Source organism: Amblyomma americanum, chromosome 1 (assembly GCF_052857255.1).
Source record: "Amblyomma americanum isolate KBUSLIRL-KWMA chromosome 1, ASM5285725v1, whole genome shotgun sequence".
In the NCBI taxonomy this organism is placed as follows: Eukaryota; Metazoa; Arthropoda; class Arachnida; order Ixodida; family Ixodidae; genus Amblyomma; species Amblyomma americanum.
The window spans coordinates 122517143-122532256 of NC_135497.1; the positions used below are offsets into that span (position 1 = coordinate 122517143).

General features: G+C 42.8%; 2 protein-coding genes across 2 annotated transcripts in view; one reads left to right on the forward strand and one right to left on the reverse strand.

Annotated features, from left to right (window-relative positions):
* Positions 1-7483: 7483 nt before the first annotated feature.
* On the reverse strand, positions 7484-10082 carry LOC144113572 (ATP-binding cassette sub-family B member 10, mitochondrial-like). The gene has a single exon (XM_077646723.1). It carries the CDS (start codon positions 9839-9841, stop codon positions 7874-7876), a length of 1968 nt encoding a protein of 655 aa, XP_077502849.1. The 5' UTR covers positions 9842-10082; the 3' UTR covers positions 7484-7873.
* Positions 10083-10239: 157 nt separating this feature from the next.
* The window catches only part of LOC144113573 (type I phosphatidylinositol 4,5-bisphosphate 4-phosphatase-B), a 29339-nt gene continuing 24464 nt past the window's right edge, over positions 10240-15114 (forward strand). The window contains exon 1 of the mRNA XM_077646724.1: positions 10240-10437. Coding sequence (XP_077502850.1) covers positions 10347-10437 — 91 coding nt within the window. The 5' untranslated portion in view covers positions 10240-10346. The remainder of the gene's footprint in view (positions 10438-15114) is intronic.

Consider the following 15114-nt stretch of genomic DNA (forward strand, 5'->3'; position numbering starts at 1 on the left):
TAGTTTCCTCCAGGATGTTGAGTGCACACCGAATGGAGGGGGGCTCACACAACGTCTTGTTTTGAAACGTTGACTGTTTTTTGATAAAACACAACAGCTTCAAGCTGCTGAAACTACAGTGAGCTGTCTTTACTTCACAGCTGCGTGGCACTGCTTTCCCTCTGCAGATGCACTTTCATGTCTGAATGCTGCCCAGAGAACACTGAAGAAATAAATGACAGTGCACAATCCAAGGCCCACTTTCAGAGCCACGACCTTGCAAGGCCTTATCAAAAGCCCCTATTTCCTGGCATACCTCATAACACTTGTTAGCCACTGAGGTGTATGTGGGTGTTTTCGGGCTCAGCAACAAATTTTGTTGATGCTATTTACCATTGAGAAAGTACCATGTTCAGCTATCACTGTGAAATGGTTTTAGAGGGGCACCACAAAAATTTAGTAGTGCCCTGATAACCTTTTTCATTTGTAAGAGCTGGGTCTAAGGAGTAATGAGAAATACCTCAGGAACCACTGGTTTACCAGCAATGTTGTCATGGTAAGCACCTTGGGAGGTAAGTTACAATGAATGATTTCCTAGATATATGCAAAGTGCAATCATCACCAGCAGCATAAATATCCCAACTACTGGACAAAGGTCTTAGCCATGTCCCTCCAATTAACCCTGTCTTGTGCCAGCAGTGGCGACCTTATCTTTGCAAGCTTCATAATCTCGCCCACCCTCCTGACTCTCTCCAGCCCCCTGCAGTTAGGGGGGTTTCAGGGGGCCTCGGACCACCCCAACAATATTGGCAAAGGATCTGAGACCCCCAATGCTAGAATGTACAGACATCATGAATCCGAAGCAAGCACCCATTTTTTATTCTTGTCAGTGGTGGTCGAAACATTTCTCATCTATCATTTCAAAAATCTCCCTGTGATTTTTAGTAAGAATCATTAACATGTTTGCTAAAACCCGAGATGGAGAAAAATACAAAGCTGGCAGCAGTACACAAACGGTGTAAGAAAAAGGGAAACCTATACCCCCGCACCACGAGTCAGTCCACAGCTGGCTGCTCAGCTCCAAGGCTACGCATCAACGAGCACACTGGTCTGTGACAAACAGAGCAAACAATGACCTTTAAAAACGATTAAAAACGATGTGTAAAACAGGCCACCAGCTGCTTTCTCTCTCTCTCCTTTTGTTCCCCCTCTGTATCTGTGCTCGAATCATTAGAGACCCCTCTGCGATGAAGCCAGACTTTAAGCAATGGCCCCCTGCTATGCTTGCCTTCTCTTGAAATCAACTACATTACCCTAAGGGACCATCAGTTATCACCCGTTGGCATTACATTTCATGCTCATTCTCATTTATTCTTGATTTTAACTAGGATGTCATCAACTTGTGTTTGTTCCCCGACTCACTCTGCTCTCGTTCCGTCTCTTAACGTTATACCTATCATTTTTCTTTCCATACCTTGCTGTACTGTCCTCAATTTAAGTTCCACTCTTTTTATTACCCTCTTACTTTCTGCTCCATAGACTAGTGCTGGTAAGGTAAATGTATTACAGTCGTGCCTAATTAATACGACCCCCATTAATATGGCCGACTCAAATTATGGACAGTTTTCCTGGACACCAGACTTTTTCAATGTATTTGCACCTCGTTAATATAGAAACTCACTGTCCAGACAATGGACAGGCGGAAAATGCACAGTGCCCAATAGGGCCCATGTATTTTTGTCTCATTAATATGAACGATAATGAGAACAAAATCTCTACTGCCTCAACGAGGTGTTTCAGTTTCTGCGTTTTTAAGCAGGACTCCAGGGGAATGCAGTAAAAGAAGGTGAATGGCTGATTGAAACCCTTTTATTTGCTGGTTTCATGCTTTACAGCGCAAATTTGCCCTATCAATGCGCCTCACTATTTTCCATATGCATGAATGACTGTGATGAAAACTCTTTCTCTGGCTTATACCACGTAGAAAGTTGCATTTCAGCAGTTGTCATCTGACTGAGTACTGATATGTAGTAGTGGTTCGTGAGATGTGAACAGTCGCAGTAGTAGTTAGGTCATTTATCTATGGGAGGCCATCAAGCATATCATAGACTACTGGCACATCATGCTGTACCTAATTGTTTTAAGCATGGTGATGACCAGGATAATGGACTTGTAGCTTGTACTTGTACCAGTATGCACAGAAGCAGGCCTTGATTATAGCATGTTTTCTTTTTTTTTTCGCAATTTGTTATTACGGTTGACTCGCAATATGGATGCCTTTGCTCGGGAACCAAAGTGTTCATACTAACGAGGCACGACTTTATATACCTTCCTCTTGAGGGATACTGGTTACTAACCTGCTCTTCATGATCCGAGATTATCTGCGAAATGAACTTCACCCCATTCTTATTCTTCTAGTTATTTCATTCTTGTGGTCCGTATCTTCTGTCACTACTTGCCCTAAAGCAGATATACCCTCCTGCTACGTCCAATACTTCACTGGCTATTGTACACTGTTACTGCCACCTGAGGCTGCTGGACATTTCTTTAGTTTTCTGCATATCAATTTTAACGCGAGAGCCCCCATGTCAGAAAAAATTGTCTGGCATCGGCTTTAGCGTTGGTGACCTTTTGAAGCCTTCAGCAACCTACGTGGGCCACATAGGTCATGTGACCTTGTGACGCCATCACAACCTGCCAACTGGATTGTGAGCAAACTGGCCACCGTGGCAGGTGGCAGTTCAATTAATGATTGGTCGCGAGAGGTTCCTCGGGAAGAGCAACCTTGGTCACACAAGACCCACCGGTGGCACACCGACTGCCAGTGCAGGGCAGTGGCGCATCGCTTGACCACTGCACCACTGTGCCAGGACTCGGGAGTGGTATGAAGACTCCCAGGGATCTATGAATGTAAAGTCGAGAATTACCAATTCCACACATATGGGCATTAACCAATCAAGGCTATCGTATCATACCCTTAAGGCAGAGCTTAAGTGTCCTCTCCAGTTTTTTAAACTCACCATTCTACTTTCCATGCCTAGGTCTTCAATAATGTGCTGCAGATTGTTCCTTGAGTTAGTTAGCAAAGCACTGCCATCAGAAATTCAGAGGTTACCAAGGTATTCTTCAATAACTTTTATCCCCTACTCTTCCCAATCCAGCTTTCTGAATATGTCCTGTTAACATGTGGTGAATACTAGGTTACTGTATCCAAAACCAAAGTAATTTTGAACAGACTTCCAGAAAAAGAAGCAACACATGATGAGTTCTAAATATTACTCCTATCAGGGCCAAGCAATCATGGCAGATCCAGATAATGAGAGAGGAATTAGCAAGCAAACAAGAATTGAGTGGAATGCATGTGGCCGTCAGTCCCAAATTATGAACAACAGCTGACACACCATTGAAAAGGAAAGTATATAACCAATTTATCTGGTAACCATGGGGCTGAAACTTGCAGGCTAAAAAATGAGGCTGAGAACAGTGCAGTGAGAGATGGAAAGAAATTGGTCAGAGTAACATTAACAGACAAAGAAAGGCAGTGTGAGAGAAAGCAAACAAGAATTGATATATTTCCTGAAATGAAGGACATGGGCTTGACATTATAATCCATCTCAGTATAGTTCCTTGCAGTGCTGCCACAGCTATGAAGTGTGCACACACAGCGTTCTTGCGCTGTAAATGTGGTACCAATCTAGAAGTTTTCTCCATGATTGCATAATGACAATATGTATAAGTGGCATTTAAAGGGACACTAGGGTTCTATGTTTGCAAAGAAAATGACGTTTTATGCAGTGTAACAAATTTCTCAAGATAACTTTTTAGTTCAAGAGCAGTAACATCAAAAAATAGTTCTCTACCATGATTGCATAATGACAATATGTATAAGTGGCATTTAAAGGGACACTAGGGTTCTATGTTTGCAAAGAAAATGACGTTTTATGCAGTGTAACAAATTTCTCAAGATAACTTTTTAGTTCAAGAGCAGTAACATCAAAAAATAGTTCTCTACATGTGGTGAATACTAGGTTACTGTATCCAAAACCAAAGTAATTTTGAACAGACTTCCAGAAAAAGAAGCAACACATGATGAGTTCTAAATATTACTCCTATCAGGGCCAAGCAATCATGGCAGATCCAGATAATGAGAGAGGAATTAGCAAGCAAACAAGAATTGAGTGGAATGCATGTGGCCGTCAGTCCCAAATTATGAACAACAGCTGACACACCATTGAAAAGGAAAGTATATAACCAATTTATCTGGTAACCATGGGGCTGAAACTTGCAGGCTAAAAAATGAGGCTGAGAACAGTGCAGTGAGAGATGGAAAGAAATTGGTCAGAGTAACATTAACAGACAAAGAAAGGCAGTGTGAGAGAAAGCAAACAAGAATTGATATATTTCCTGAAATGAAGGACATGGGCTTGACATTATAATCCATCTCAGTATAGTTCCTTGCAGTGCTGCCACAGCTATGAAGTGTGCACACGCAGCGTTCTTGCGCTGTAAATGTGGTACCAATCTAGAAGTTTTCTCCATGATTGCATAATGACAATATGTATAAGTGGCATTTAAAGGGACACTAGGGTTCTATGTTTGCAAAGAAAATGACGTTTTATGCAGTGTAACAAATTTCTCAAGATAACTTTTTAGTTCAAGAGCAGTAACATCAAAAAATAGTTCTCTACCTTCTGCATATTCCAATAAATAACCGGATGCGAAATTTGGAGGTAAGGGGTTGGATCCCAGCAGCGGCATGCAGTTGTTTTTTGTTCTGCTTTCTTATCAATTATCCTCAAGCCATGAAATAATAATGCTTAAATTCCAAGTAAACACCACAAATTGAAAAAAAAAGAAAAACATCCACTATGCTCCTTGGTTTTGGTGACCGTTGGCTTCTGTCAAATGTCACAAAAATCTCGTCATTTAAGTTCAGTATATAGCCATCATCAAAGGAAAATTTCGCACTCTTCGATTAAAGAACCAGTTAATACGTGAAGCACTGTGGGGGCCTGCAGGAGGGTAGTTCACTGACTTCTGAAAAAATGGAATTCACTGTACTGTCGGCACTGGCTTTAATGGTACATATGGCTTACAGTTTAAAACCTAGACTATGCCACACACCTAGGTGCACAGACACACTTTCAAGGCCTCTGCACTCCCCTGATTGGTAGAAGAAGCCTGTAACTTCAACAATGCTGCAAGAAAGTGCCAAGATGGAGTATAGGTTGCAGAACTGAGCACCAGGGATCTAGTGTGTGTTAGGGCAGAAGCCAAGAGTAGGAAAACTTAATTTAGGGCAGCCAAGAGTTGGAGTGATAATCTTGGGAAATATGTAAGTAATGCGGCTCTAGCTGGCTAACACAAAACAGCTGGTAATAAATTGGAAGCCATCTGACAGGCATTTTTCCTGCAGTGGCCTCAAATTGGCTGATGATGATAATGGCAGGACACTTTTTTTTTTTTGTCTAAACTATGTTATGACTCTTGTAATGCAACATTTTAGCAATGTCCCATTACAAGAATTTTTAAAGCATGGATGCTGATGCAGTTGCAGGCCTGCAAGTTAATTTTCCTCCTGTGCTCTGCATTCTAGTGCAGAAGTGCTCTTCATTCTTGCTTGTTTTTATTGCATTGCAAAGGAAGCATATCTTGAAGTGCCCTGTAGTCCACTGACATACTCACTTTCTTGCAGTGCTCCCTCCTGCTTCACTCATGATCTTTCAAAAAAATGCATTCATACACACTCCAGCTGCTTCAGCCTCTTCCCACCCGTTTTCTGTGCACTATACGAGTGGGCTAAAAAATTTGCAATTCTGCAAAGGTCTATGGGGGTACTACAATATTATTTACAGTGCTTTTTATTACCTCACAGCATGCTTGAAGACACGTGCAGACATGAGGGAAGCAAGCAAGTTTTGTTTTGCTCATTTCCATGCTTTCTACTATGTGTAGGAGAAGAGTAGTAAAGATGACTAGGGCTATATGCCTCGCTTAGTACAAATACTTTAAAAACTATATTGAAAACCTGTCTGATGGACCTTGAAGAAGAATGGTGACGATCCTAAAACTTGCTGCCACAGCACCTTGTTGGCATACACACCGATTGAGAAAACCTGTTTGGCAACTTCTAGCCACATGTAAAATAATTCAAGAGAAGTTATCAACCCTGTAACACCCTGCATACCACGTGTGATCGACTGCTTGTATATATCAACAGTTCCAATTCCTGCATGCAAAAAAAGGTGAGGTTCTCCAGTACAGTACTCACTCGCATAATGAATGCATTCTCATAAAAACGCATCCTTGGATTAGTCATTAAAATCTTGGAACATTTTAATTGTCCACTGCAAGTTTAACCCGCATAATAAATGCTGCTCCCAAATTCGCACGTTTCGTTGTCAAGAGAGTGCATTCAGTATGGGAGTTTATACAGTATTACAAATACAATATTCTCCAGTATATTTCTCAAAGTAAGGTCAAAGTGTCCCTTTCCAGAGTGCAGAAGACACGCTAAAAGGTCATTCAATGCAAAAGCTGAGCCTCGAGGCAAGACAATCTGGAATTTCAATGGGCACACTGCTACATCAGGAGGCGACGAAATTTTAAATTTCGCTTTTCACTTGATATATATCTGCCGGCGTACGTCTGCAATGTTTTATTGGTTTAGGCTGTTCAGAAATTAGCCCAATGTGCCGTTTTCATCATACATTATTATTTCTGTCAATAAATCTGTTTTGTTTTTTTCCATTTCTGCATTGTAGAGGCCAGAAACAACTAAAGACTTGCATCCCACGTTTTACAGGACATTACAACATGAATAAAAAGAACCAATTCATTTCAAAAAGCCACTTCACAATTTTCTTACTTTTGCTCGCCAGAAACTGCAGCAGAGCAGCTGAGATTGCATTAAATGCAAATAGCCACTGGTGCACAAAATGTAACAATAACACTTTAGCTAAATATTCCTATCAGATTCCTAAATATTTACTTTCTGTTATGGCGATAGGATCTCCTTCTGCAAGAGTAGCTCCCAATACACCCATTTTAGTGTTAAATATTGGTATATGAGCTGCTGATGTTAACAAATAAACCAACATGAGCTCGACTACATCAGTTTTACATTGCATATTTCACTAAAAAAAAAAGCCAAGACTTCATACATACAAAATAATATTTGCCAAAAAAAAAGCAAAATTTTCTTCTCAAATAAGCACCCATAAAAGTCTGCCAAATTTTTAAAAAACAAAAACTGAAAAGTCGGTAATGTAGTTCGGGATGCTCATTAGTTTAACGATTCCCCAGATAATACGCCTTAACATTTACTGTCTATATGTACCATTTTCGTGCTCAAATCTACAGCATTCACATCAGTGAAAGCAAGAACAATTTGCTCCAAAAAGTGTTATGCTGCAGATCACAGCCTCTTGCATTGATACCACTATACTTGAAAACTACTCACCAATGCACCAAAGTTGTTAAACAATGAACAAATTGCTGCAACTCTAGTATGTAAATCTCTTTTATTGAACTATTAATGCAGTACTATTTGTAAACTAGTCATTTTTGTGATTTGCTGTTCCCAAAAGCAGTCAAAGGCCATAACATTTAATGATTTCTTTATACCAACCACATCTATAATACCAAATGGCAAATGTTATAATGCAAGCCTACAAGTAAGTGACATGGGCTCTTCTGAATCTTGTGTTCAGAAGACATAAAAACTAGCACAAAATAATACATCCGCCACTGAAAAGGCAGTCAACATTCTTGTGGCATTAAACGTTTCTATCTTTTACCACCAGCTGTCTAACAGCTTGCAAGCTTGTTTTTTGTACACTGTCTATTACATCAAACTTGTATCACAGCCTTTAAACACCATTATTCACAACTTTTACCCGGACGTGATCTCATCATGTATCTGGTGTTCGACCAGCTTCCGAAAGAGTCCATCAGTAATTTCCATCAGCTGATCATACGTTCCAGACTCGACAATGGTGCCTGCCTTCAATACAACAATCCTATCGGCCCGGCGAATTGTGGACAGTCTGTGGGCAATAGTCAGCACAGTGCGTCCCATCATAAGCTTTTTCAATGCCTCCTGCACTGCCCGTTCACTGACAGCATCTAAGGAACTAGTTGCTTCATCCAGAATTAAGATGCTGGGGTCTCTCAGAATAGCTCGAGCAATGGCAATACGCTGCTTCTGGCCTCCAGATAATAAAACTCCTCGTTCCCCAACCATAGTATTAAAGCCGTCAGGAAGGCCTTGGATGAATTCCAATGCATTGGCTTCACTTGCTGCTCTCATCACATCATCTTTTGTACTCCTCTCTAGACTTTTGGCGCCATAAAGAATGTTGTCAAAAATGGTTGTAGCAAAAAGTGTTGGCTCCTGGCTAACAATCCCAACATGTAGCCTCAAAAAGCTTGGGTCCAGCTTTCTTATATCAATACCATCCAGCATGACAACACCATGGCTTGGGTCATACAACCGAAGCAGCAGAGAAGCCAATGTAGACTTTCCTTGCCCACTGGGACCTACAATTGCCAAAACTGACCCTGCAGGCACTGAAAGGTTCAAATTCTTGAGAACTGTGATATCTGGTCTAGAGGGGTATGCAAATGTGACGTTGCTAAACTCTACCTGTCCCTGAAGGTTGGGAAGGATGAGGCCACCCGAGTTTGGCAGTGCTGGAACACGATCAGCAATTTCCCACACTTTTCTTGAGGCACCCAAAGCTTTGGTTGTTTCAGTGAAGAAGCCACCCAGACCCCCAATCGACACACCTACATAGGCTGCATACAGCAAGAAAGAGGACAAGTTCCCTACAGTCAGTCTGCCATCCGACATCAGGACACCGCCATAATAGAGAACAGCCAACACAATCATGTTTCCTGTGGCGCCAGTGCAACCAAAGAAGACTGCCTTCAGCCAAGTCTCGGAGTTTACCATTTCTAGCAGACGAGAAAGCCCTTCAGCATATCTGTTCTTTTCATAACTTTCTTTGGCAAAAGCACGCACAGTTCGGATATTTGACAGCTGCTCCTCTGCAATGGCACTGGACTGGGCAAGTCGCGTCTGTACATCCGCTGCGACCTGCCTCAGTCTGCGGGCGAAAGCAAATGACATGAGGGCCACTGGTGGTACAATGCTCAGGCCTACCAAGGACAACTGCGGAGATGTGTAGAGCATCATACCTACACCACCAAGCACCGCGACGGCAGAGCGCAGGCCGTCTGACATATTCTGCGTTAAAGACATTCCCACCAGAGCAGTGTCACTTGACAGCCTAGTGATGAGATCACCCGTGCGGTTACGGTCAAAAAAGGCTACCTCCTGCTGCATCAACGAGGCGTGAGCTTGCTTGCGGAGCGCGTTGATTATCCGCTGCGCTGAAGTGTTCATAAGATACACACGACCGAAGTTCGCGACACCACCGATGACAACAACGCCCGTCAGAAGCCTGCAAATCCAACTGAGGTTCTCGCGAAGTTCTTCGTGATTAGGCGCAGTGTAGATCACGTCAATCACTTTACCGATGCAGAATGGGAAAGCAATCATAACAGAGCTGGATACAAAAAGCAATATAACAGCAGCACCAAGGCGAAAGCGTTCGGGCTTTGCTTGCCGCAACAGTCTCTTCAGTTCGCTGCTGTCTGTGTGCCGGCTGCCTGAACAAGTTCGGCATAGTACGGCAGAAACAACAGGTTTCGGCGGAGGTGTGCACAAGCGCAGGACATTTCTGCTGCTGCAGCGGACGGCACCATTCACGGTTGACAAACACTTGGGCAACAAGTGCTTCCGCACCCTCACTTGACGAAAAAGTGGAGAGCCCACACCCAGTATGTAAGCATGCATGATGTCCGTTTGTGTATAAATGTGACCTTGCGCAGACACGAGGGTGCAAAGCAGCTAATATGGCTCAGCTTCTGCGCTCATTTCGCAGGGAGATACACATTAACAACCTTCTACAGAAACACATCGTGAAGCGTACGCGGTTGATGCGGCTCTTCGGATTCCAAGCTCACCGCCTACCGCAAACGAGTATGCGTGCGAAATGAGTTCACGTGCTCCATGGTCGTCTACTCGCGAAGATTTCACGGCTAACCATCTCTCGGCAAAACAAAAACAATGTTCTTAACAACTTCAACTATAATATAAATTATTAAAAGTGCTTACTTTTTTAAAAAAAAGTTTATTTTATTATATTAGATGAATTATATTGGCACTTTTTTCTTCATTTGGCGCCACCTATCATTATCGTCCTTGGGTTGCAGCCGCTCGCGACACTGCCCAGCGGACCATCGGTGCACGTCCTCGCTGGAGGCTGAGATTTGTGTCACATGTTTGTTGTCTTTGCGGAATGGATCTGAGGGACGAGTCAGCTGAGCGAACGCCACTGCTGCAGGAGCAGTCGGATTCATCATTTCCTAGTTACAATGTCCAGGCGAGGGGTACGTAAATTTAGTTAGAAATTCGAGCTCGCGCATCAATTGCAGACGCAAATCAGTGTAATCAGACCCACAGACCACCACTGTCGACTTTCAGTATGCCACCCATTGACGTGAAATTTCCGCACGTAGTTGCGTAGCCTTAAGACTATTGCTCTTGCATTTTCGGGCGTATAGCAAAGTTCAAGCGGTGCTGTCGAATGAGGTTGTTAGTGAGGCTTGGCGTTGCTGTTGCAGGCTGCATTCGAGACAACTTCAGTCGCGCGGCTTCATTTTCTTGAGCCTTATCAAATTTCTCGCATGGTCTCAACTGCGTATGCCATACCCAGCTGCGACCAAGAGAACCTGAAGGCGCAGCATGTGGTTGTGGGCTTTTACTAGAATTAGCTCAAAGCTTCGCAGCTACCGCCGGTGCGGCGAACTTTGCGCGCAAAGCACGTCCGGCATAGCTCGGGCAGTGACGTGCAGCCCCTTCTCGTATTGTCGGAATCATCTGTCAGGAAGACCGTGTGCAAATGAGTACAATGCAGGCTGGTCTTGTTTCGTCGTTTTCTTTGTGGACGTTATTTCTGCCTTCTTGCTCCGTGCTTTGCATAAACCAATCATTATTGCCTGACAAGCTGATGGGGAAGGCTGCGTTGGCGTTAAGCGGGAAATCTAGATATCGACAGGTCTACGCTGGACAGCCTCGTGATTAAATTCTTGCGGCTTTGGGTACTCGTGTGACAAAATTGTATGGTAGGTTTTGGTAATGGTGTTTAACACGACACGCGGTTTGTTCCCCGGTATTTGCAAAACATGCCTTAAATTCTGTTCGAGGTTGAAATGAGTCGGAAATTTCCTGTAGTCACGAAGCCCCCTCATGATCATTCAGCTTTGAAATTCGTATTGCCTTCATACATCACCTGGCTATCTGCTTTGCATAATGTGCTTTCACCTGTCATGTGAATGGATTTTTTTCCAGCATACATTGTGTACTTTGGGCTAGCAAACAAAGCTGGGTTTATTTTGTTGTTAAAACACTATCTTTTATCAGTCCTGTTTACACTTAGTCAACACAGCCTTCAGTATTAGTCAAGAATCTCCAAACAATTTATCAGCATCGCATCCTGGTTATTCGCTTATGAAATCAGAAAGTGTTTTTACAGGTGCAGGGGCACTGAGCTGTCTCCACTTCAATGGCGTTGATCATAAGAAATGAATTCCCCGGCTTGTGCTTAACAATTTCGTGCATTAGGTCTTAATGTTCCTCAACACATGGCAATTTTTTTCAGAAGGATATTTTATTTGACTACCATTGCTGTTTTGTTTCTGGTTTGCACACTTCATTTTGCTGTGAATGCACTGTCACAAGGCTTCTCAAAATATGATGGCGCAGTTTTTCAGAGTTCTACCTGGGCTTCATGCAAGTGTTGGAAACCCGGTCTTTTCGAATTAAGGCTTCCATACATTGAGGTGTTACGTGCAGTATGAATGACAAGTGGGGCTGACACATCACTCTCTTGGTGCTTGTGGCCGAACGCTGGGTGCAGAACTGAATCGTGCATTATGGAGAAACAGAACGGATGCCTGACAGAGCCCTAAGAGGCTTAAATATATACTGACCCAAAATTATGCAGCAGCACTTTTTGATGCAGGAGAGAGTTGGACTGCTATTGCTAGCATATACAAGCTTTTTTGTAAAAAATATATGAAACACATTTCTTCTACAGTTTTTTATCGTACCACCACACCTGGAGACTGGCTTTGAAACTGCAAATATGATGTTACAACACCTCTGCAGCTCCTACACAATTCAAATTGCTGTTTGGGGGTCGTCGATAGGTTAGATTTATTTGTGGGCGCGCTTTGTCTAACTCTCCATTTTCCTCTAGTTAGTCTTCATCCTGAAGCATATGGCACAGAAAAAAAAAAAAAAATGCTGAGATACTGTTGGGTTCAAGGCTTTGTTCGTCGAGACCTTTGCATCCGTTTCTGAGAGTTGGAAAGTTCTGAAGACTACGGATTTGTGCTACGCAGCCGTCACAGCCAACGTGGATGCCTTTGAAAGGCGACTTAATTCTTTGGAGCACTTCCTCTACAAAATCTATCCAACTGGATCAGCTGTGTTGAGAACCCTCAGCGTCCTGCTCAAAAGACAATGCCACAAGCCTGATGTGCCCTTCATCTTCTCAAGGAAAGCAAACCAGATAGGGCTAACAATGTGTTTGAGAAGAGGCAGCAATGAGCGGTTGGAGTTCTCATACTCATGCAGTGTTAAGGATGCGCAGATGGTCGCAAGACCGCGTGTTCTTGATATAACACGTACAACAATGAATGAAAGTTAATTCAATACTTTTTCATTGTCAGCAGCTAGGTCTTAATCCAGAACGGCATAAAAATTTCTTATCACTCCTCTCTGGTACGTTCTGCTCAGTGTGAATGCTTAGCTGAAAGAATAAACGCACAGTAAGAATGTAAGGGCAGGCTACTCACATCACGAGCATCGCTTAGCTCACTACAATATCTAATCCAGAGCGGCATGAAGATCTGTGGGTTTTACGTTAGCTTAGTTCAGTTGCAGTGTTTACATGGATGTTATACGGGCAAATTTAGTGTTTCTTTGGTGGTACAGTGCTACACAGGGACAAAAAAGTGTAATTTTGAATTTATTTCAGTGATAGTCCACTTACTTAATATGTGCTTTAAGTTTTTAAGTCTGCACCAGTTCTCAACTTAGGGCCATATTTATTTCACTTCGCTGGGATGGCAGTCATGACGAGCAACAGTGGGGGACAAAGCAACCAGCCACAGGATACCATGCTACAATTTCTTTATTCTTTTTATTTTTTGACGCATGTCATATGTGGTGTCGAACTCACTGAGTGGTGTCGGTGCCAGTTGGCCAATGCCCTCAAACGGAATGCTACTGTGGCCGGTGCCTTGCAGCCGCAGTCGTGATTTGCGAGGAGTTATGCATCGTCAACCCAGAAAACTTTTATTAGTACTACACCTTTTCTACTAAAGTAGAGGCATAGGCATGTTCATGCTAATATATGGCAGTGTGGGTCAGATTTATGCGGATAAATGATAGCGTGACAGAGACAGCTGCTGCCAATCACAAAGGACCAGATGAAATGAAAACAAAATGGATGAGTACAAACTGTGCCCCTAGATGATATTTTGATTACCAAAGGGCCTTTTAATGCCTTGTATAAGAGCCTTATATAAGGACGTTATAATTCCCCTTTTTTTAGGGTAGGGGCATACTTCATGGCTTTACTGACCCAACAAATTAAGTTAGAACAAGCATTAAGCATGCCTGCAAAGTAAAACAGCAGATGTTATTGGCACTTAGCATTGTTATTTGAACTTGAAAACTTTAAGTAGTAAAATTTAATACCCTGACACACCAGTGTGGTTGTTTTCAGGCATATCTGCTTCTTTGTGTGGTGAAAATTCCCCTATAATGGTAGCATGACGTGATTCCTAGACAACACGGGTGCAGTGCTTTAGGCTCGTATAGGTGTGCATGTGGTCCATGCATGTACTTGCCTGTGAGAAAATTTGAGAAAACAAAGCCTGGTTTGCCAGCTTCCCGGAGTCTGATTAAGCGGATTAAGTGCAGCTCAGACAGCGTACTACTCGACAGGTTTGTCTACAGATTTGCACACGTCTGCTCAGGCTAGGCGATGTCAACACTGCTTTGAAGTATTTCCTTGAATTAAGGCCACACCTGCATTGTACACGAATTTTTGCTACACAGGGACACTGTCTTTTGCACGTGGGAACAGCGGGAAATTTGTTCAAGCCAAGTAAAGCAAGTTTGCTGAACTCAAGTAAAGCAAGTTTGCTGAACTCACTTTGAGATGACCGCATTCTGTGATGACCTTCACTAAAGTTCATCATGAGACACTGCATCAGTGACACTAAAGGCGCGTGTCACTTATTAAAAGTGACACTGAAGTGAACTATTACAGGTGTACTCATGTCTGTGTCTGTGATTGCACATTTGAACGAAAACATCTTCGACGGAAGTCCGCCTGGTCAGGTTCTTAAGTAGTCGAGAGAAAACTGTCACCAACCAATATTTTTAACTCTACCCAACGTTTCGGGACCAACTCTGTCCCTTCTTCAGGGGTGACTAAAGTGTGCCAGCACGTTGATGGGAAGTCATGTGAGTGGATTATCGGCTGATCACAGGGAGTTTATCTTAGTCATAACCTTAGAGTGAGTCATTCATCTTATCAGGATAACAAAGGTGCGACATGATGATGTGAGTTGCAGGACTCACCCTGTACTTCGGTTGATGTGGTGGGTGGTATAAATACCCGGCCCTTATTTGTTATGATTAAAAAAAGTTGTTAATATTACTTGCTCATTGGGTGTCTAATGCTTCGTCAGTAACAACTCATCGATAACGCGTCTGGGATTTGTAGACCGCGTTTTAGGTTTGAGCAGTCCAGTGTGAGAATGCATGAGGATTAAATTTGCTGGTGTTTAGATTAAATGCTTTGGCACTTGGATTAATTTCTGTGGCACCTGGATTAAATTGAATGGCACTCAGATTAAATATTCTGGCGTTTGGATTAAATTGAGCGGGAAATACTGTAGTTTACTGTAACTTACTGTGCAGTTAAAGACTGGCTCTTAACTGTGTCCTGTTGCTTTTCTGCTTCCGTTTTCATGCTTCTCATAATG